At 43.9% G+C, this 24137-nt stretch overlaps 1 protein-coding gene across 1 annotated transcript in view; it reads right to left on the reverse strand.

The window, feature by feature from the left end:
• LOC126260504 (hemicentin-1-like) overlaps positions 1 to 24137 on the reverse strand; it is a 1544736-nt gene that overhangs the window by 780575 nt on the left and 740024 nt on the right. The window contains exon 3 of the mRNA XM_049957834.1: positions 8245 to 8465. Coding sequence (XP_049813791.1) covers positions 8245 to 8465 — 221 coding nt within the window. The remainder of the gene's footprint in view (positions 1 to 8244; positions 8466 to 24137) is intronic.

Genomic DNA, 24137 nt, shown 5'->3' on the forward strand with positions numbered 1-24137 from the left:
ATAAGATTGCTTAAAAATATCGAACGAAAAGTTAAACATTTGAAAAGAAGAGGCAGAGAGAGGTAATGAGTGTTTATTTGTTACCATGTCTTACATCTCTTACAAACCGATGAAGCTACATCCTAAATCGAGTAGTTACCGTTCAAACTACTGTACTCTCAATCTCGAGCAGAATGCCTAACTAATGGTACGGATGTGACCTTTAGCCTTGTCAGAGCGAAAAAAATGATGAAACTACACGAACGACAAAATTCAGAAATGTTCCGAGTTGTGGAAAGAACGAACGCAGACGTTTTTTAACTGAAGTGGATTCCACTTTGAAGGTGACCATCTTTACTAACAGAATTATGCAGCATCAGCCTCGTTTCTTTTTTATTAGACCTCGAGCACGGCATTGTCCAGAGGAGCGCTAGCTCGAACACTACCACTGAGCTATTATTCTTCATGAAAACTGGTTGGAACGTAAATAAATAGTCATAGAATGATGAATGATGATGCACTAAAGCTGAACCACAAACAGTTCCTCTGCAGTACGATTTGTCTAGTTCCTTTTTATCTCAGATCTCGCACGTGCATTCACATAGCATGCTGCTGTCGCTTCTAATACAGTTCTGGTGTTATGCTGCTGTTGCTCTTGCCGACGCTTTTTAGTTAACTACGTATCCTATACAGGCGGTAAACATCCGTCACTGCTTCCGACATTGCGTTACAATTCGGTAGCATTAATAACTAATAAAATTGCACTCTACCACAAAGAGACGATTATACGTCAGAACTGTACGGAAACGTATTTTCTGGAAGTTAGAACGCGTTTTGTTTTCTGCTATGTGGCAGTAGAAATGAAAACCAGTTTTGGTTGCCCAACACACAGAACAGGATCAGTAGACTACTTGGTGCATGTTAAGATGTAATGAGAGCACTCCTTCACGTGTTGATTTGACAACACTGAGAATAAATGTCTATAAACCAGCCGGAAATTGTTGTTGAAAGTTGGCAATAAAACATAAGTGAACAGATCTGGCGTGTCTGTGTTTTTTTTTTTTTTATTTTGCTTGTTTAGAAATTAGCTAACCTATGCAGAGACTCTTTGGCCATACTATTTGGTCAAGTGATATGGTTAATATTAATGAAATTTGTGTTATTTCTAGTAGCATAGTACTTTTTGTGAAAGGTTGGCCCTGTAATGGTCCGGTCAACGAAGGAAAATTAGGGGGAAAACCGTGTAGTCCCAAATGTTTCTACAATTGTAGGTGGCAGTTTCATGACCAACCGGCCAAAAGTCCTTATCGGTGGGGCCTGAATGTGGCTGATGGTTGAGCTTTAAAAGCAACTTAATAGGGTTTTCTTCACTGTCTCTAAAACCGCAGCTTCTGGCTAATACGTTTCCTGGTACAAAACTAAACTACATCAAATATCGTACAACAAAGGTCCTAATAAATTTTCTTTAGGGCTAGTAGTTTCCACGTTGCGTGGAAAGGGAAAAAGGGCAGTTACTAAAAATAGTATTTTAATTGCATAAAATAAACATATATTTCTGAATAACGTGGGTCAAGAAACAAATATTATATGTTTATAGAATATCTAAGTGAAGCAGAATATCATTAAGGCCTAAATTGTGTTCTGCTGTTAACAAGCTGGAAGGGAAGAGGTGTAGGTTAGAAGCGTGAGGAAAGGTGTGTCGTCGGTTAGTGGTCATCCTCTTACTTCCTTCATAGGTCAGCAACATGAAGATCGAAAAGGGAAGACACCATTCACTCTATCAGATTATGTTACGATGGGCAGCCAAAGGGTATTTCACAAAGTTATATCAACCCTTCCGCAGCTCGCCTTGCGAATCACTGGCGACGCAGTGCGCGACACACTGCCGAGGGAGAGTGGGCTGTTGTTTGTTTACCACAGAGTGCGTTAACCACTAGTTGATGGAGAAATACATCCATGGTAGAGGCCGGCGACCACTAAGATTTGTCAGAACTTTCTACGTTTCAAAGTTGTGCCAAGTGGGTTGACATTAAATGAAACATCCATATGAATTACTATTAATGCTAACATAAGAAACGCATTTGGACAGAATATACGTCAATCTCTGCACACTGTTCTACAATACTAGTGGGGAATTGGTTCTTAGTCATCCAGTACGTCAGTGGTTAGCACACTGGACTCGCATTCGGGAGGACGACGGTTCAATCCCGCGTCCGGCCATCCTGATTTAGGTTTTCCGTGATTTTCCCAAATCGCGCCAGGCAAATTCCGGGATGGTTCCTCTGAAAGGGCACGGCCGACTTCCTTCCCCGTCCTTCCCTAATCCGATGAGACCGATAACTTCGCTGTTTGGTCTCTTCCCCCAAACAACCCAACCCAACCAGTACTGCAGCTGTAGCTTTCTTCTGGGAAAGGCTAATACCTTTACCACAAGTGCTGTTGGCTTTTCTGTTTAGAAACAGGCTATACCTCCCCAGCATTTCCCGTTCATTCTCTCGTATGAGCTCGTTTTTAAATAGTGATGTTATTTTCAGTTCTTTAAGTGAGTGCTGAATTGCAGTTGTCAGATTCGTTGTTATGTTAAGAAGCACAAGAGCTGGAGACATCACCTGTCAACTACACTCAAGAGAATGACCCAGGTGTAACATGTCGTATGTATCCGACAATGTCTGTCCTGTTCCATCAGACATAGTGACATCCACCTTGCAAGATATACTTCTAACATCCAACTCCGCCTTTCCACCTTGTTACACACCCAGAACACCATTTATCCCATAATATTGTTCTACTGCATTAAGATGTGGTCCATACATTCAATATTTGTTCTAACTAACTGCCTTAAACAATAAACAAATATTATATTTTTAAAACACCATTTCTGATAATCCGCGATTTTTCCATTCCCCCACAACGTGGAAACTAATAGTCCTAGAGAAAATAAGAATATGACCTATTTGTGTAAAGTCAATGTGTTTTAATTTTCTACTGGTAAACTTAATCGCTAGAAGCCATTTAAAAAGTGGCCTTTACGCGCCCCGCTCCAAACCACCCCCCCCCCTCCCTGCCCCCTATACCTCCACCCTACACGTTCACACCTCTGTGGTCAGGATTTTAATATGTTGGCTGTGGCACCCCCCCCCCCCTCCCTGACACACTACAATAATTTGCGACTACACGAATTTGTCCATCAGTCGATACTTTTTGGTTTTCGTTGACTGAGTTACAAGTTGAACTGGCTTTAATGATTGATGTATGCAGAGGCAAAAGAAGGCCAAAGTTGTTGATAAGACATGCAGGAGGTTCGACATAAAAAGGAAACGAGAGGCTCTGGAGCTGGATATTGCCAGATATCTTCAGTTAGTGCAGCTTGCATTCTAAGCCTTGGACTTTTTACTCGTCACACGTCTTCACCCGTTGATTTCGCTGTTCAAAACATTTCTGTATGTCATTTTTCGTGAAGATGCAGCTTACCACTACCACATGCGCATCATTATACCCGTATATGCACATAATTTATGTTCAGAAAAATAAAAAATACCAAATAAAGTGAGAAAAATGTTTGATGAATTACAATGATATTTTACAAGGAAGATATTGTTACATTAATGAATATTCGTGAGGGTATGGTTTTCGTGATGATTAACTGATCCGTCCTTGCACAACTAAATACAACCCTTTCCTGCATGTTACAACATTTTCGCAAAGTTGCTTTATAAATATTTTGTTATGTTTCTAATCATGATAATGCTCTGCATTTCGAAAAGAAAAAAAAGCATTGAGCACTGCACAACTCCGTTACATGTAGATGTAGATTGTAATTTCCAGGGCATGGGTGCAATTTTGTTTCTGGATCGAAACTAAAAGTTCATGGTTCATCTGCTGTATGAATGTCCTTCCTTCATTAATTCAGAACAAACTTCCTTTCTCCTTCTCTACTTCTTCTCAAAAAAGATTTTTGGCACCAATTTCGAAAAGACTTTCCTCACATCAACTCCAACATTATATTCATGTACGGCATTTCAGAAATATTACAGACGCTCAATTAGTTTGTGCCGGCCGGGGTGCCTAGCGGTTCTAGGCGGTACAGTCTGGAACCGCGCGACTGCTACGGTTAGGTTTAAGTAGTTCTAAGTTCTAGGGGACTGATGACCTCAGAAGTTAAGTCCCATAGTGCTCAGAGCCATATGAACCAGCCAATTAGTTTGTCTTGTTTGTCCAACTCTTGGGATAATAGCCTGCTTGGTCGATCCTTATTCTCCATAGGGTTCCTATCATCAACAAGTCTCTAAACTCATTCGGCTGCACTTACGTCGATAAGCTTCTGACAGCATCTGAATAGTTTGTGTTGTTGACTAAGTTCGCAGGAAGTTTACCGCTGTACCAGGCAGAAAGGGAGAACGCATGTATTGTAATTTGTTATCGGCTTTCATTCAGATGATAGAATAAGCTGAACCTTTTCACAGCATTAGGTCACAGTTGACTGTCTAAAAACAGTCGCAAACTAATACGCTTTGACAAACATCTTCTTTGCAATGACTGCAGTTGCGGCGACTATGCAGTTTTGTGACCTGTATTTCATCACATGGTGTAGAACAGCGTACGCTGTAGAAGCGATGCAAGCCGAGAGACAAGACAAATTACTCACTCCACAAATCACAGATGGTCATTCAACATGGTAGGGAATGTGGGGAAAGCGACGGCACTAGGCTTAGATTCCTTGAGGACAACACATGGTAGGAAACCTCGGATCGAATTTGGCGCCAAAATGCAGAATGTCCACGTTTAATTCATTAGGAAACGAGTCTGACAATGATGAAGACATCAATAAACACTTCCGGGCTAAGTTGCCGTGGTCGATCTGTAAAACTTCTTCTCCCTAACGTTTCGTTCTCAACTACGGAGAACATCTTCGGAGGTGAGTCAGTCGTTGACTCACCTCCGAAGATGTTCTCCGTAGTTGAGAACGAAACGTTAGGGAGAAGAAGTTTTACAGATCGACCACGGCAACTTAGCCCGGAAGTGTTTATTGATGAAGACGCCGGCCGTGAAAGGCTACATGGAATGAATGATGAAGACTTTAGTCATACTAATATCTTTACATCAGGGGCGATCAAAAAAATTCAAGACGAAGGCCGTACGTTCCAAAATGAATAGGCCAATCAGACAAAATCGCCCAGAGCATTGAGGCGATAGTCCCACCGACCGTACCAGGTAAAAGATCTCCTTATGCGTGATGAAGTCCGTAATGCCTGTTGCACATCCTCGTCCGACAGGATCGTCGACCACTCATGGCTATATTTTAAGGGACTGAAGGCGTGATAATCGCATGTGGAGAAATGAGGACTGCAGGGAGGGCGCTCGAGTGTCTTCCACATTGTGTGAATTCTGCCTATCGACATTTGCGATATGGAAGGAGCATTATCAGGAGACAACAGCAGGGAACTAGCGACACCATTTCACACCGGAGGTTTTCGACAGGTCTGCTGCCCCACACACATTCTACTTCTCCGTTAGATGTCTAGCGGTGTTTCTCCTTAGCCAGCCAAGAAAAGAATCATATAACATTGGTCCTGTTTGGACGCATTTAGTAATAACGTCACCGTAGTTCAAGTTTCCGTATTTACTGCACACACGTAGGAAAGACACGAATGTCACATTAATCGCTTTCCTAGATGTCGGTTTTTATATATCTGCACAGGAGTCCGGTTACGTTGCATATACGCAGCAACAAACCCCCCAAACGGAAAGAACTTGATCGCCTCTTATTATTAGAATTTCACCTATTAAAAGCTGATCCAAAAAGGTAACAAAAGAATCAATTTAATGTTACGAAAGTTGACGGACATTGCGAATCTGTCATGAAAGAGCACCCGGCCTAACAAGTAGAAAACAGCAAGGCACTGCCTAAAGCAGTCTAGGCCGTCCATGACCGATACCAAGCGCTGCATTTTAATTATGAAAATTATCTGAAGTTTAACTGGCAGTAATGAAACTGTTGTTTGAACTGAAGGAACGGGAAAACAGATACTGTGCACTATTTTGTGAATATCGTTGTACTAAAAGGACTATTATCGGATTCCGCGATAGTTACTGTGGTTAATAAGTTTAGACTGCTGTCATGTAGAATTCACTATGATAAAGTTTTTCCTCGTTTTGGTTTGGATTAATAAATGAGGAGACATTCCGCGCATTGAGACACTATTATTGCGTTTTAGTGGCACCGTCGACGCTACTCCAAGCTTCACTGTCTTAAAGCGCATGTTAGAAGCCGTAACCTAACGAGGAGAAATTCAGTGGGAACAACTCGAGACAGATTTGGAAGATATCAGGTAAACAAGCCCCCATCTACATCTACGTTACACTCAGCAAGCCACCTAACAATGTGTGGCGCAGAGTACTGTTTGTACCACTAACAGCCCTCCAACCCTGTTCCACTCTCGAACAGTGCGTGGGAAGAATGATTGTCGGTAAGCCTCTGAGTCTGGCATCTGCGTTTCCCACTGCTTTATGAGGTTATTCCACTTAAGGTCGCTTTCGATAGTTATTCCCAGATATTTTACGGTAGTTACTTATTCCAGTGGCTTGCCATCAATAGTGTAGCTGTACAGTAGTGGATTTCTTTTCCTATGTATGAGCAATATGTTACATTTATTTAAGTTCATGGTCAACTACCAGAGCATTCATGAATTCTCTGGAGATCATTCTGTAAACCTTTACTACCTTCTGGCGGCGTCAATTTCTTATGGACAACCGCATCATCTGCGAACAGCCTTAAAAAGCATCCGACGCTTTCTACTATATCATTTATATATACTGTAAACAGTAACGGTCCTATCATACTTCCTTGGGGTGCTCCGTAAGTTACCTTCACATCTGTCGATTGATTTTGTTCCGTTAAGACCTACGTGTTGTGTTCTATGTCCAAGGAAATCTTGAATGCAGTCGCAAATCTGTTCCGACACTCGATAAGCTCTTTCTTTTTCACTAAACAGCAATACGAAAAGTGTCAGATGCATCAACCTGAGGGCCGTTGTCTACGGCATCCACTTGGCCATCTAGAGAAGAACTGAGCGCAATTTGGTAGAATTTAACTTGGGAGTTCATTAAGCGTTGCCCAAAACACCCACATACAAACATCGCAAGCCACTATATGGTGGGTGGCGGAGGATACCTTGTACCTCTACAAGGAATTTCTTTTCAGGTTCCACTGACAAGTAGAGGAAGGGAAAAACGTCGGTCTGTTTGGCTCCGCACGAGCACTGCTCCTTACGCGAAATGTACGTTGGCGGTACCCTAACTTTTGTCAGTAGTGTTCTGTGAACAGAAAGTCCTCTTCCCTCCAGCCTTTCCCACTTGAGTTCAGGAAGTTCATCTTCGTAATATTTGCATGTTGATCAAACCTACCAATAACAAATCCAGCGGCCCGCTTCTGAAACGCTTCGCTGTCTACCTTTAATCAACCGTGGAGGGGACTACCAGTACTCGGGCAGTACCCAAAAATGGGTTGCACTAGTTTTCTGTACACAGTCTCCTTTGCAGATGGGGTACATTTTCCCAAAATTCTCCCAATAAGCCGAAGTCGACCACTCGCCTTCCCCAGTACCAACCAGACGCAGTCGTTCCATTTTATATCGCCTTGCAGCGTTGAGCCGTCACAATCGATGTGACTGTATTAAGCTGCGTACTACTAATGTTGTGTTCGAACGTTATGGGATTGTTTTTCCTACTCATCCGCATTAACTTCCTTTTTTCTACATAACCTGCCATTCATCGTACCTACCAGAAATTTTGTCTAGGTCATCCTGTATTGCCCCACAGTCACTCAACAACGACAGCTTCCAAAACACCACAGCACCAGCGGCAAATAGCCGTAAATTTCTGCTGAGCCTGTCCTTCATATCGTTTACTACTTAAATAGTGTTCGAGACGCAGACATATTTGGTAACCTATTCCGAATATTCGTGTTAAAGATTTTCATACTGAAATAAATATAATATGTAGTAAACGGAAGTTGCATCATCTGTTAACTTGAGGATCAAGTTACCACTTCTTTTATATGTCCTGAGACAAAAAATTAGTGAAGTTTAGGTGGGTAGGTTTCATAATTACTGAAGTTATACTAAGAATCTGCGAGGTTAGCGTCACGGTACGAGCTTCTGTTTTTTTCTTGGTAACAGTTTTTGCGAAGGGAAAACGCAGCGGAGTCTTATACTGACAGTGGGAACATACGTACAAAGAATTATAAAGGAAGCAAATGCAACATACCGACGATGGTGAGGTTGATCCGGAAGTTGACGGTGGGCGAGTTCCGGAAGTCGATGCGGCAGCGGAAAACGCCCTCGTCCGCCACGCTGACGTTCTGCACGCGCAGCACCGCCCGCCGGCCGGGCAGCCTCGACAGCGCCTGGAAGTTGGCCCGCGCCCCTAGGTCGTCCGTGGTGGCCGAGTGCACCGCCTCCTCCAGGCTGGACCCACGGGCGTCGAGGCTGCAAGACCAACTCATCAGTGTTAGCACCGCCCTACAGTACGAGTTGGCGAAGTTATTTTATTACGAGGTGTATGAGAAAAGTATTGAGACTGATTTTTTAGCTACCAAAGTTTTTATTTATTTAAAAAATGTGTTGAAAATAGTTCCCTTCGGCAGCTATACATTTGCAGAGCCATAGTTCTCAATCGTGGTAGCAGTGCTGAAGGCTTTTACTCCTAGGTCCTTTGACACGTCAGTCACATTCCCTTGATTGTTCTCCGCTGTAAAAAATTACATCGGTTTTAGACTTTTTCAATTTTGGGAAAAGAGATAAGTCAGGAGGACTCAGATCAGGTGAATAGGGAAGTTGTGGAACAACAGGGATGCATTCTGAGGTAAAAAATTCCATGGTGGGAAAGGCAGTGTGAGATGTGGCGTAGTCATTATGCAGCAGTACTTGTTTAGTGTCCGGTCTCTCTACATTCACCCATTCCCCGAGCCTTTCAAGGAAATCTTTCTAAAACACTTGGTTGACATTTTATCGTGATAGGTCCTTGTGAGCAAAGTCGATCTTCATGTTCTCCGCCTTCGCAAAATTATTTGTGCCAGCGAAAAGCTTGTACTCTTGATAATGAATGTTTCTCAGAGACCTCTTTCAACGTTTCAATGATAACACTCGCCCTTCCCCGAGGCCAACACAAAACTAAATGGCGTAACGTTGCTCTAAGTTCCGCTGTTCCACTTTCGTAACACACAACAAAAACGCAACTTAACTGATCGTGCTCTAAAAAATCATGTTATGCTGAAACTCCGACTGAGCATCTGGAAGGGTTGAACACACCGGTGTACACAGGCAGAAGAACACAGCGTTACCAGATCGCTCTCAGAGTTGTCACTCTCATTACTTTTCTCACAAATCTCGTATGGAGAGAATGTGGGGGCACTACTGGGTAATGTGGAACGAACTTATGGATCGATAGTGAAGTCTGCGGTGCGCTTTTGTGCACCACTGCAAATAAGATCAAATTGTAACAGAAAACTGCGTATTTCGTGTGAATATAAGGGACAGCACTTGTGAAAGTAGAATCGAATATATCACTAACACATTGATATCATTCAGTCGTTTATGACAGGAATTACCTTGTGTAAATTTTTGATTTCTGCTATAATCGTGGCGATTTCCGAGAGCACCTTCATCTATTACAGTTGACCAAATATCCTCTGTGCGAGTGCGGCTGCGGTTACAAGAAGATGTTCACTACAGCGTCTAATGAAAGGCGAACAAAAATCACCCACTTCTGTGAAACTTTTGTTAGCAATAAAGGATTTGGAAAAACATTAAGACGTTCAACATTTTAACGACTCAGCAGTAGATGGCGTGATGAAACTTTGTGAAAGATTAAAACAGTGTGCTAGGCCGGGACATGAACCTCTTGCCTTTTGCAGGCAGTGCTCTGATCGACTGAGCTATCCAGTCACGACACACCCTCACAGCTTAGCTTCCGCCAGTAACTCTCTTTGCCTCCATACGGCAAGGTTCCAGATTCAGGTCCGGCACACTGTTTTAATTTCCTAATACCGTATAAACCGCCGCAGAATGACAACTCATAATGGAAAAAAAGATGGCAAGACGTTCCAGCCTCGATATAAGGTTTCCAAGCAGATCTCAATTTGAAGCCTTAGATTTCCGATGGTAGCCACTGTGTGTGTGTTTCCTGTACATCTGTATATACCCTACACATGTATGCTAATGCCGAATTTACTTTGGGCGGAATCATGGTATTGCAGTTCAAAAATGTCGAATATTTATCAGAATTTTTCACAACAGTTTCCAAAACGGAGATCTGAATTTTACGGAGATCTTCCAGTAAAATTTGGCTGTGCCAAGGACATTGAAATACATGCAGTTTACAATAAACCGAATCTGCTTAACCTACTGACTTTATAATGAAGTTACCACTTCCTTTCATGCGTCGCACTGCAGAAAATTGTTGAAGATTAGATGTCTACATTGGATCACTAACAAAGATATACTAATTCTAAGTGGGCGGGAAAAATATGTGTCACACAATGTGACGAAAAGAAGTTATGGGTTGACAGGCTACATCCTGCGCCATAAATGTGAACAACATAGTGCAGAGGAGCAGGAGCGTTCTGGCGATATAGCTGAATTAAAACATCATCCTAGATCGTGATAATGTTTTATTGATGACCGGTTTCGACTGCATGTAAAAGTCTTCTTCAGAACATGAGCACCACGTGACTGCTGCAGGCGGCAACACGACAGTAAACTTTACGATCGTGTTGCCGCTTCAGCATCCGAGGAGCCGCCAGCAGCACCGTGATGGTGATCATTTTCTGAAGAAGACGTTTACAAGCAGTCGAAACTGGTCATCAATAAACTACTATTATTACGATCAAGGATTAGTCATCTCAGTGACAAAAGTAAATAATTTGGTGGTGGGGGGCCGGGGTGGGGGGGGGGGGGAGGAGGGGGAGGAAGGATAGAAATGGTAAATGGACACCAAGACTTGACTTCATACAAGATCAGATGAATGTAAGAATAGTTATGCAGAGATGAAATAGCTTGTAAAGGGTAGTCTTGACTGCAGAAGTGAATCAGCCGAGTCTACGGACTGTAGACCACCAACATCAGTATACTTTCTTCTTTGTTTTAATAGATTTATAAGGTAATAATAATTATAACAGGACTGAGAGCTAAATTAATTGACTTAATGGCTATTTAGCTTTATCTAGGGACCTGCGGACGACTTTAGAGCATTGTAGTTTCAACGTACCTACATCGTCTCGTGCTGGTGAAACGTCGGAAAAATCACTAAACGTCGTCAGAAGATCCAGTGGGAAAGGGCAAAGTCAACCAGTGGCCACGAAAGCAAGAAATATTTTCTGTTTAGTTAACTGTACACTTCTCACGAATCCTGTCAATATTTCTGTGCGAGTCTACATCCAGTGATGGAAACTTCAGTTTCCTTTACTGTCTCAAGGAAATTTTGTTCAGAAATGGTGACCCAAAATTTAGAGCATTGTAGTTTCAACGTACCTACATCGTCTCGTGCTGGTGAAACGTCGGAAAAATCACTAAACGTCGTCAGAAGATCCAGTGGGAAAGGGCAAAGTCAACCAGTGGCCACGAAAGCAAGAAATATTTTCTGTTTAGTTAACTGTACACTTCTCACGAATCCTGTCAATATTTCTGTGCGAGTCTACATCCAGTGATGGAAACTTCAGTTTCCTTTACTGTCTCAAGAAAATTTTGTTCAGAAATGGTGACCCAAAATTTATGTTATGTTTTATTTTTAAATCAAGTAGCAGTGACCAACTCCCTTAATGTTGCCAGAAGAGATAACGCAATGGATAAGTCAGTGGACTCGAATTATGCTGGAGACGCTTTCAGTCGGAATTTAAGTTTTCCTTGGTTCCCTAGCAAATACCAGGAGCCCGTCAACGTTGTTACGAACCCCAGGATTACTGGAGCCGCTAATGGCCTGCTCGTAACTCTTCTCTAACCAGGTTATGGGTAGTGCACAAATATTTCACGATATGCATTCACGTTTCACTGATGTGCTAGAAACATTGTCTTTCCCTCCAGACTGTCCACGAAGACGAAAAGAAATCTGATCTGTATTTTAAATTAATGCGTCTTACATCATCATTCCAACACTCTTCACAACATGTTTAATGGCGGGATAATGGAACTAATTCAAAACCAAACCACACAGCAAGGCTAAACTGTCTGTATCAGGATGTGATTCGTATGTTTTCTCCATGTGGTGAAAAAATAACTCCTAGTAAGAAGAGTAAGCGCATTTATACGAACACAGTTTCCGTTGCAGTTACAGTTCGGTCTACGTTCTTCATCCTGATACGCTTCAATAGCAAATGCGCTGTTCCTTAGAATGAGGAAAAAATTTGCAAAAGTAATCATGAAGAGGATGAAATGTTTAGATAATTAGGTGTTTGTTTATCCACACGTATGTTACAAATAATGTTAAAGATTAAAAAAGATATATGTAATTCATGCATACTCTTGTAGGTCGAGATTAACGTAATGTGTCGTTATCTTTGATACGTTGTGTACAGTGTTTTTTATGCTCATCTGCAAACAAGTTTACAATTACTCTACACTCAAATGCTTTGCACTTCGGTGTGCCACAGCGCACATACGCACAAACTCTCTCTCTCTCTCTCTCTCTCTCTCTCACACACACACACACACACACACACACACACACACACACACACATCTTTGATACGTTGTGCACAGTGTTTTTTATGCTCATCTGCAAACAAGTTTACAATTACTCTACACTCAACTGCTTTGTATTTCGGTGTGCCACAGCGCACATACGCACAAACTCACACACACACACACACACACACACACACACACACACACACACACACGCACGCACAGTTTCCGCTGGCCTCAGGGCCTGCCCTCTTACAGAATTCTTCCATTTGTCCCAGAGGACAATGCTCAGTCAGGAACCCAGCACAATAAATGACATCATCAGTTTATATTGAAGTTACACTTTCATCATTCGGATGCCGATATTTTCTTTTTCCTTTATCGCAAAGCTTTACCTAAATGAAATAGCTGGATAAAGTTATCCGGCTTCCCCTTTTGTTGACAGCTGTTCATCCTACAAGCATGTGCTCTCTTCCTCCTGCTGAGAACGACGAAGAGGAAACGCCGACATTCCGTTCTCGCCGTCGGGAAGCTTGTTTAATCAGCATAAACACTGTAACGCGGATACGCAAGCGCAACCTGGCTTGGCAACACCGATCTGCATATTTTTACAAGTGAAACGCTCTGCTGGAGGGACACAGCCGCCGCTGTGTATGTTGATTGCAGGAAGACGGTCGCCGAATACAGCACAGCGCTGGCACTGTGACGTGTCGCGGGGTATGGCGGCACTTAGGACCGACGTTCGCTCCAGCCGTGACGCCGAAACAAATTCAGAGAGCAACCTAGACGGCTTTTAGGAAGTTCCAACTGTAAAAAATTGTTGAAAATCTCTGAAACACATACGTATAAGGCTGTAATCTCTGACAGCCTGAAATGTTGGTGGTTGGTGTAATACATGGATGACAACAGATAAAATCAACTAGTTTAGGAACTCGGCGCTAGCAAGATCAGAGGCATGGCAGAAGGCATGAGTAACATTTAAGATATGAGATGCATACAGACTTATGTATCTTTAAGGATACTGTGAATGCAGTTATCCTCTTAGTAAGGTAGTTTGGTCGTAGTGCGAAGCAGTGGGTGGTTGTGGTGGGCAAAAACCCGCAAAATATGGCGCAATAAATAGTCTTACTTAAAGCTAACTAATATATGGCTTACAAGTTTTACAGTATATATGAAAATGTTTTTGTTCCCAGAATGAGATTTTCACTCTGCAGCGGAGTGTGCGCTGATATGAAACTTCCTGGCAGATTAAAACTGTGTGCCCGACCGAGACTCGAACTCGGGACCTTTGCCTTTCGCGGGCAAGTGCTCTACCATCTGAGCTACCGAAGCACGACTCACGCTCGGCCTCACAGCTTCACTTCTGCCAGTATCTCGGTCGGGCACACAGTTTTAATCTGCCAGGAAGTTTCAATGTTTTTGTTGTTTCATTCACGAGGTAACAGTGATACAGTCCTCAACGTGTTTCTTGCATTCTGTGGTGGATGGAAGGGTGATTGTGGTTGGCAGGTATCTCAATATAATGCAAGATGTGGAACACTTAGTTCTCACAGAAAAATCTATAATTTCTATGACTTTAGAACTCTACCGTATTAGTGAATTTACTGACTTATACAATCCTCACCTTGTTCCATCGGCACTGGCAGTAACATTAGCTTCGCAAGTAACAATACGGCGCCAGTGCTGGTGAAGATATTGTCTTAACATAATAGTATATAAAAGAAGCTGGAAAGTAATAGAAGTTACTTTATTTCATTAGGTGTTAATAAAGTGATTGACTGAAACGCGTTATATTATGAAAAGGATTATACTCACGATAAATATGTGAAATGTGTGGTGTCACCGCTAGACACCACACTTACTAGGTGGTAACTTAAATCGGCCGCGGTCCTGTAGTACAGGTCGGACCCGCGTGTCGCCACTGTGGGATCGCAAACCTAGCGCCACCACAAGGCAGGTCTCGAGAGACTGAGGAGACCTCGTCCCCAGTTGTACGGACAACACAGCTAGCGATTGGACGTGCTAAGCCTTGCTCTCATTTGCCGAGAGATAGACAGTAGAATAGCCCTCTGCTAAGTTAACTGGCGACCACCTAGCAAGGCGCCATTTGTATCAGTGCCTATAGCTTACTAATATTCAAGAGAGATGTATTCCAAGGACTAATTAAAAGTTAAGTAACAAGCATCTACGTACTTTTCTTCTTATTCATTTATAAGTTCTCATGTTCCAGACTTCACGCCCGTCTGCGTTAGCCTTGCGTGCCCTATCGGCTACAGCATTGTGTCTAGGCTGTATGGTCTAGACACAACATTATTGGCGACGAGAAAAAGAGTTTGTATTAATTCGTTTGTGTCATGGCTTCGCCACAATCTCCGGATGTACTGTCCGAATTTTTTCGCTTGCAGAATCAGCAGTCGCAGGCGTTATTGGATGCCCTGGGACAGCTCGTCCAGGGTCAACGTGTGCTGCAACACGATGCGGCAGCCGCCGCTTCATCGCTACCGCTGCCACAAAACGCTGTTCAAATGGTTCAAATGGCTCTGAGCACTATGGGACTCAACTGCTGTGGTCATAAGTCCCCTAGAACTTAGAACTACTTAAACCTAACTAACCTAAGGACAGCACACAACACCCAGCCATCACGAGGCAGAGAAAATCTCTGACCCCGCCGGGAATCGAACCCGGGAACCCGGGCGTGGGAAGCGAGAACGCAACCGCACGACCACGAGATGCGGGCACAAAACGCTGTTGCACCGCAATTTAGACCATTCGTGGCGGCCGATGAAACATGGCAAGAATGGTCCCGCCAGTTCCAGTTTCATCTAACAGCCTACAGAATTCAAGGTAACGAGCGGCAGCCGTTTTTGCTTTCTTGTGTCGGTGTGTCTACCTACCGTGTGATAGTGAAATTGTTTCCCCGACGCGACGTAGCAACTCTGGCCTACGAAGAAATTTTGTCTGCTTTAGATGCCTATTTCAAAGAAACAGTAAATGTTGTTGCAAAACGGTATACGTTCTTTCGTACAAAACGTACGGCCGGTCAGACTAATAGGGAGTGGGTTGCAACTTTGCAAGGACTTACTAGGGAGTGTGCATTTGAATGTGACTGTGGACTTCCTTATTCAGATACAATGGTGCGTGATGCAATAGCACAGAACGTTTCTGATGTTCGCATAAGGGAACAGATTTTGAAACTCGTTAATCCCTCCCTTCAACAAGTGATAGACATATTGGATAGGCAAGACACACTTGACTTTGCTCAGGACTCATTTGAAACTTCGCCAGCAGTGTGTCACATTCACCGGCCCGCCGGGCCCGCTGCACGGGACACTAAGCAGCCCTCGCGCCCGTTACCGCAGCGGCAGCCTACCTTGCAAACACGTGCGCCGCGTAAGCAAGCAACTGCAGTGAAATCATGCCCGCGGTGTGCAGCTAGACATTCGCGTGAAAATTGCCCGTCACGCCAAGCTATTTGCTTTTACTGTCAAAAGAAAGGACATGTTCAAAGTGTTTGCCAGAAAAAGCTTAGATCAGACAATCACAATAATTCCAGGCCCTTTGCTTCGCGCCGGAATCGAACCCAGGATAATCAGGCTCGTGGACCTTCGCCCATGGACATTCATGTAGTTCATTCCCACCCGTCCAGTGACACTTTAGCTAACAGTGACTGTGTTAGTCCCACAAACAGAGTGCGTCGACGTCGCCGAAAATCCCGTAAAGTCGCAAGTGCTTCTGTACCTGTATCAGTTCAAATTGCACGTGACAGTCGCTCTTGTCGTCAGCAGGACAATAAACTTTTTGTGGACTTAGACTTTGAAGGCAAAGTGATACCATTCCAGCTCGATACCGGAGCTGCAGTTTCATTGCTCAATCACGACACGTACAAACAACTGGGCAAACCGCCATTGCGTGCCGCAAATGTTAAGTTACATAGTTACTCAGGACAGCATATCCCTGTGTTAGGACAGTGCAGCCTTCTTGCAACATACAAGGGACAAACGAAACTTGTTTCATTTTACGTTCTTCGTTCTTCTACTGCAGTGAACTTGTTTGGTTTAGATTTGTTTCAATTGTTTAATTTGTCTATAGTAAATCAGGTCCTATCAGTGAATCAGACTGTGCCTTCCGCCAGTGTTTCTAGTCTTTGTGAAGAATTTGCAGACATTTTTGCACCGGGCCTTGGTTGCGCTAAGGACTATGAAGCGCATTTGGAACTGAAAGAAAACGCACAACCGAAATTTTTCAGAGCGCGCAATGTTCCCCACGCATTGCGTGATGAGGTCGCAAGAACATTACACGATTTAGTATCACAAGGTGTAATTGAACGTGTGCAGGCTTCTCTCTGGGCCTCACCATTAGTAATTTTGCCAAAACCTTCCGGTAAACTGAGACTTTGTGTGGACTTCAAGGCAACTGTGAATCCTCAACTTGTGACTGCTACTTTTCCTATGCCCCGCCCGGAAGATCTTTTTGACAAACTGTGCCCGGCAAAATATTTTTCAAAATTGGACCTAGCAGATGCGTACTTGCAAATACCTGTGGACGCAGAATCCCAGCGCGTCTTGGTGGTAAACACGCATCTTGGCTTGTATCGCTTCAAAAGACTGCCATTCGGGTGTGCATCCGCCCCTGCTTTGTTTCAGCAATATTTACAAACTGTGTGTGCGTCGGTCCCTACTGCTGCGAACTATCTGGACGATATTGTGATCTCAGGAAAGACAGAAGCCGAACATTTGCAAAATCTCCGAACATTATTTCAGGTCTTGCGTCAGAATGGTCTTCGCTTGAGGAAGGACAAATGTGTGTTTTTTGCTCGGGACTTACCCTACCTGGGGCATGTCATAAATGCCCAAGGTATACATCCGAGTCCAGAGCACCTCCGTGCCATACAGGAGTTGCCTTCGCCACGGGATGTTAAACAACTACAAAGTGTGCTGGGTAAAATTAATTATTATGCAAAGTTTGTGCGCAATGCTTCTTCCATTTCAGCTCCGCATCATCGCTTACGCCGTAAAGGTGTTCCGTTCGTCTGGACGACGGAATGCGAACGCGCCTTTCGCCAGTTGAAATCGGCGTTACTTTCAAATACGTGCCTTACGCCATTCGATCCCCAGAAACCCCTTTTGTTGATGGTAGATGCATCGGATTTCGGGATCGGTGCTGTGCTTGCGCACAAGGATGGCTCGCATGATCGCCCTATTGCCTTTGCGTCCAAATTGCTCTCATCTGCGCAAAGAAATTATTCACAGATAGAGAAAGAAGCTTTAGCTCTCGTGTTTGGTGTTACAAAGTTTCACGATTTCTTGTATGGTCGTCACTTTACCATCATCACGGACCGCAAACCTTTGACATCGCTTTTTCATCCGACCAAGCCTGTACCTCCACGTACAGCGCAGAAATTCATTCGCTGGTCACTTTTTCTCTCGCAGTACCGCTACGATATCTTGTATCGGTCCACTGCTAAGCACGGAAACGCTGATGCGTTGTCCCGTTTGCCTGTTGCTGAGGATAAAGCATTCGATTCTTCCGAACTTGCTTGCATGTTCATTGATTCGGAAACCGATGACGTGGTCGAATCGTTTCCGATTGATTTTCGTCGTGTAGCTGCAGCCACAGCTGCTGACCCTGTCCTTGCTACTGTTTTGCGTTTTGTTGCTACGCAATGGCCCTTGTCAAAGTCACGGATCGAGGATCCTTTGGTTCGCCGTTTTTTTGCTCACAAGGAGAGACTTTTTGTCCGACGTGGTGTTTTGTTGTTGCGTTCCGATAATGATCAGTCCAGAGTCGTGGTCCCACGTTCGTTACAGTCCTCTGTCTTACGGCTTCTTCATCACGGACATTGGGGCATAGTGCGTACGAAACAACTTGCTCGTCAGCACTGTACTTGGTTCGGAATCGATGCTGCGATTACGAATATGTGCTCCTCTTGCGTGGCGTGTGCCGAACAGCAATCCGCACCGCCGCGGCAATTCTTTGCCTGGCCGAAAGCCACTTCCCCTTGGCAACGCTTGCACATCGATTTTGCTGGTCCATTTTGGAATGCTCGATGGTTGGTTGTGGTCGATGCTTTCAGTAATTTTCCTTTTGTTGTCCGGATGTCTTCCACGACGTCTTCTGCCACAATCCAAGCCTTGTCTGCTATCTTTTGCATTGAAGGTCTTCCGCAGACTATTGTTTCCGACAATGGCCCACAATTCATGTCCGCCAAATTTCAGTCTTTTTGCAAGGCCAATGGTATTCAACATCTGACATCCGCGCCGTTTTCGCCTCAGTCAAACGGTGCCGCTGAACGATTGGTCCGGACTTTCAAGTCACAGATGTTGAAACTGAAAGAATCGCATTCTCGGGAGGACGCTTTGTTGCTCTTTTTGTCTTCGTATCGCTCTCAGCCCCGCGATGGTCGCTCGCCGGCTGAATTGCTCCATGGTCGTTCTCATCGCACCTTGATGTCTTTGCTGCATCCGCCACATCAGGTTCCTGTGCAGCGGCAGACTCCTGCTTTTGCTCCTGGCGACGTTGTCTATTATCGCACCTATCGCGGTTCACAGCGTTGGCTCGCAGGGCGCATTCTTCGCTGCCTTGGCCGCGCGATGTATTTGGTTTTGGGGGCCTCTGGTGAGGTGCGACGGCATCTCAATCAGCTGCGCCTCTGTCGTCGCCTGGGTTCTGCCGCTCCCCGTCTGCTTTCAGCGGCGGAGCCGTCCGGTCAGCGCCTTGGGGACCCATCTACTGGCTCGTCTCATCCCCAGGTGTCACCGACGCTGCCTTCCCTTTTGCCTCATGGCGTCGCGCCGCCGCCGCAGCCGCCGCCGGCGCCGCCCGCAGTGGACGCTTCGCTGCAACCGCCCGGCGCCTCCCAGGGTCACGCGCCGCCGCTCGCTTCCCGTGACCAGCCGTCCTCCGCCATGGACCTCTTGCCCGCTCCGGACCAGATGTCGTCATCGCGCGTCGGATTCCCCGACGCAATGGAGGTCGACCCTTCGGCCCCTCCTGTCTCATTACGTGCGCATACACCGCATGTTGACGTGCACCCTGGACTAGGTTTTCAGGTGTTTCCTAGCTCCCCTCGGACCGAATGGCCGGGTGCGGGTGGCACAGCCTCGCCTGTTGTTAGGCTCCCCACCTCATCGCATACGTCAACATGCGGTCCTCCCCACGGCGGGCGGAAGCCTTATCTCACGACCGTTCGCCGATTTGCGGGGGAGGAATGTGGTGTCACCGCTAGACACCACACTTACTAGGTGGTAACTTAAATCGGCCGCGGTCCTGTAGTACAGGTCGGACCCGCGTGTCGCCACTGTGGGATCGCAAACCTAGCGCCACCACAAGGCAGGTCTCGAGAGACTGAGGAGACCTCGTCCCCAGTTGTACGGACAACATAGCTAGCGATTGGACGTGCTAAGCCTTGCTCTCATTTGCCGAGAGATAGACAGTAGAATAGCCCTCTGCTAAGTTAACTGGCGACCACCTAGCAAGGCGCCATTTGTATCAGTGCCTATAGCTTACTAATATTCAAGAGAGATGTATTCCAAGGACTAATTAAAAGTTAAGTAACAAGCATCTACGTACTTTTCTTCTTATTCATTTATAAGTTCTCATGTTCCAGACTTCACGCCCGTCTGCGTTAGCCTTGCGTGCCCTATCGGCTACAGCATTGTGTCTAGGCTGTATGGTCTAGACACAACAAAATGTTTATCCGAAATCACTGCTGTGTACCGTTCGATTATTCATTTGTTAGTTACGAGTATTTTTATCTTTACGTCTAGCTGGATATTTTTTTTTCTTTGCGTCTCTGTTGATTATCGTTAATTTGTGAATGACGAAAACGCGCTGAGAGACGGAAAACTGATCTATTTGACATTACACGTCGCTATTAAAGTCTGAAATACGAAACCACGCAAGCGTCGTACTATTTTGGACTAATGAAACAATAACGCAGTTCCACATGCACGGTAAATTTTGTAAGTCATGGATTATATAGTTTTCCAAAGAGTATTTACTGTCGAATGTTTCTCGGAATTTTGCTCGTAAGATTCATCCATTGCGTCGCAACGTAACCAAACTCACTTTCTAACAACAAGAGACCAAGGGGTGTGTACCACCTCACACCGAGTGCGTGGCGACGGGCGACCAGTGATGCGAATCGAATGATAAGAGTACTGGAAGTCTCAGTATAAGTTATTATATTCATATGTTGCCTAAATTTGGGAGAAACTTTCCATATTGTCGTAGTCCTCAATCAAAGTGATTTTTGCTACAGGGATTCTCTCTGGTGTTTTGGTATGATATTTGAAATTTCATAATTGCAACGTTAGGTGGAGTAATATCAAACAAATGCTGCCCATGTCTTTCATGCGACGCCCATTGCCCACAAGAAACGTTGGTCTATTTCCAGCTACAAACGAAATTATTTTTAGAGCGGAATTTAGATAGAGCGGTCTCAAATTCGTTTTATCGATATGTACGAACAGGGCTGTAAAACACGAAGAAAAAATTATTCTCCATTAGCGACTCCCTATTCACTCTATTTAATGTTAACATACGGTGTACCATATAGTCGAATACCGGTCTGACAATCAGCTATTTTTAGATTCAACACACAGTGTACAACAAACGGACTTTTAACAATCCCGAAGAATCTATCAGTATGGATAAAACATTGACCGTTTGCTTCCCTATCACAATGTAAACACTATGAGATGATGATACTGTACGTAATTGCAAATTATGGCCCATAGTTACTCTGAGGAGACAACAACACAATCGCACACTGTCTCTTTGGAAGCCCCAGGGGCGACTCTGGTGACCCACATGGTACGTCACTGCATCCATACGATCAATATGTTCTGCAAAGGGGCACCTGGAATGGAAACAGGAACAGTGCCGTCGGGTTCTCGTTACTGACTAGTCGTAAAAAACTGTGAAGACGGCCAAACACCAACCCACATCTAACGCATACACTTCCACTGAACCCTGCCACTCCCTTACAATTTGCTGTATGAGAGCTTTATTTCAGTCATTTGACGCATATTTACTAGCAGATTTCGCAATACTGTCACCTACATTATTGGAGCGGTGCCCGATACTGTCCATTTATAATGAGAGTACAGGGTTCCGGAAACACGGAAACACGCAGCACATGTGTAGAAAAATTGTCAATTGCTGCCCTCCCATCCACATTACTGATGCGGGCATTGGATTCCACATTATGCTGGACACCCAGGACAATCCAATGAGAATTTGACACGATTGTTCTCAAATTTCAAAGCATTACAGGGGTCGAACTTTGCATTACCAGACAACCACTCCCTCTGCAATATGAATTTAGTCAATCAGTACAATGCCGTGTTATGTGTTCACTCAGTCACAAGTATTCAGGTTGTGGAACTTATATGTTGCGCAGTCACTTCCAGTTCTTCAAATTATATTCTTTCTTCATCTCGTGAACTGGTCTTTGATTATCTCTGTGATGTTTGGCAGGAGAGTTTCTGGGCATATTGGCGTTTTGGTACGGAGCACGCCAGCTAGTAGCTTTGGAAACAACACTCCTTCCCTTGTATTCGTATGCGTCGACAGCTGACTGGTGTTACAGGTAGCTACAATCTTGCCAAGGCAGTTCTATTTACTGCGACTACCTGAACGGATTACTCATATTCAAGGATACTCTGTTAAAATATTCACGAGATGCTCGCATTCCATGGCTAACGTTTTGTTGCTAAACTTGCAACGAATTTCGTAATTGAAAGTATATTCATCCGGGTGGTGTTGCAAACGATTTGCGTCTTTTTTGAAGTCAGTAGACACAAGTCTGGTTACAGTATCGAACTCTTCTCACTTAATCCGAAATTTGGTGCTGTCAGTTTAGTCACTCTTTCCTTCAGTTCAGTTTATTCAATGATTTTGTTTGTGTCGTGTGTAAAACTGATTTCGTGCGATGCTTGTGTGTCTGTTTTGTGCATCACGTATTTTTGTGATGCCAAGGGGCCAAAGTCTGTGTGCATTCGGTTTTAAACCGAATATATAATTTCAACTCAGGTACTATGTTTCATTTTAACCTTCCTGATCCTTTATTGGTTACATCCGTGTACGTTGGCATACTATTTGAGAGCCGACCGGTGTGGCCGAGCGGTTCTAGGCGCTTCAGTCTGGAACCGCGAGATCGCTACGGTCGCAGGTTCGAATCCTGCCTTAGGTTAGACAGATTTAAGTAGTTCTAAGTTCTAGGGGACTGATGACTTCAGCTGTTAAGTCCCATAGTGCTCAGAGCCATTTGAACCATTTGAACTATTTGAGACCATGTGGTGACTGCATGTTATGAGACTCTGCCATTGTCTCAGTTGGTGGTTGAATTTGGCCATTTTTATCGCGTGTTTAATTTCACAAAAAGTATATCCCGTTTTAATAATACATAAATCCGTTATGGTGCATCCATTTTTAACTATGAATCTAGATCTTAAATAAAGACACTGTTGGGAGGGAGGTTGTCCATGATCCTGCAAAAGTGTGTTTATTCATGGTTTACTGACTATTTCGAATGCATTATTATCTCGAGGTGTCTAACACGTCTTGGTAAGACATTCGTTGTTCAAATATTTCAAATCGCAACGTAATTCAACCAACTTTAAGTCATATTACCAGCAGACTTTCAGTGTTTCACATTAAACTATAACGATTACAGTACGGGCTCTGTTTCCGAATTCCACAGTGACCTAATATTCAATACTGACTGCTACACTTCTGATATTGTTAGGATGTTACGAATTGTATTTATATTCAGTGCTGGTGAATTTATAATACTAGATTTGATTTTTCCGTCGTGAAAGCGGGTGTTGCTCGTTTCACTTATTTTGCTCAGAAGTAAGTCAGATAGCGTTTGTTAGTTAGTCACTAGGTTCTGTTACACAGAACAGTTTCTTCATATCGGAGAAATATATGATTCATATGCAGCACACAGACCACTGATGAAAAGAGCACACTTGTTATAGGTGTAACAAAATGAAACTGACAAACTCGAGTGTGCTGTAGAGAAGGCTTCGAGGAAAAAATTGATGACCGAAACCCCTGTCTACAAAAGGCATTCATAAACGCTACAAATAGTTGAAATTACAGAAGCTTAATGCTATCCTTTATGAGTAGTGCTGATAAATAACCTATTGAGACTTCATACCAGAGTATAAAAGAAAAGATGATCTGTTGTAAGCTATCACGTAAACATACTTAATTTAAATCTTGTGATTAGCTAATTGCGTCTGCGTCAGCGTCATTTTGGCACATGCGTGATGTCAGGTATTAAATAGTATAATTATCAGATTCTTTTGCAATGTTTCTTTTAGAAAGTGTTTAGAGGCTGCGGATCATCATAGGAGCAAAATACTTGCGTCGTATAAGTGCTGCCTTGACCGTCAGCCTTTATTTAAATTCGAAATTTGCCAACCGCAAATGATTCTTACATAATAAGAAATTATTCGACGTCGTACACTG

Source organism: Schistocerca nitens, chromosome 5 (assembly GCF_023898315.1).
Source record: "Schistocerca nitens isolate TAMUIC-IGC-003100 chromosome 5, iqSchNite1.1, whole genome shotgun sequence".
In the NCBI taxonomy this organism is placed as follows: Eukaryota; Metazoa; Arthropoda; class Insecta; order Orthoptera; family Acrididae; genus Schistocerca; species Schistocerca nitens.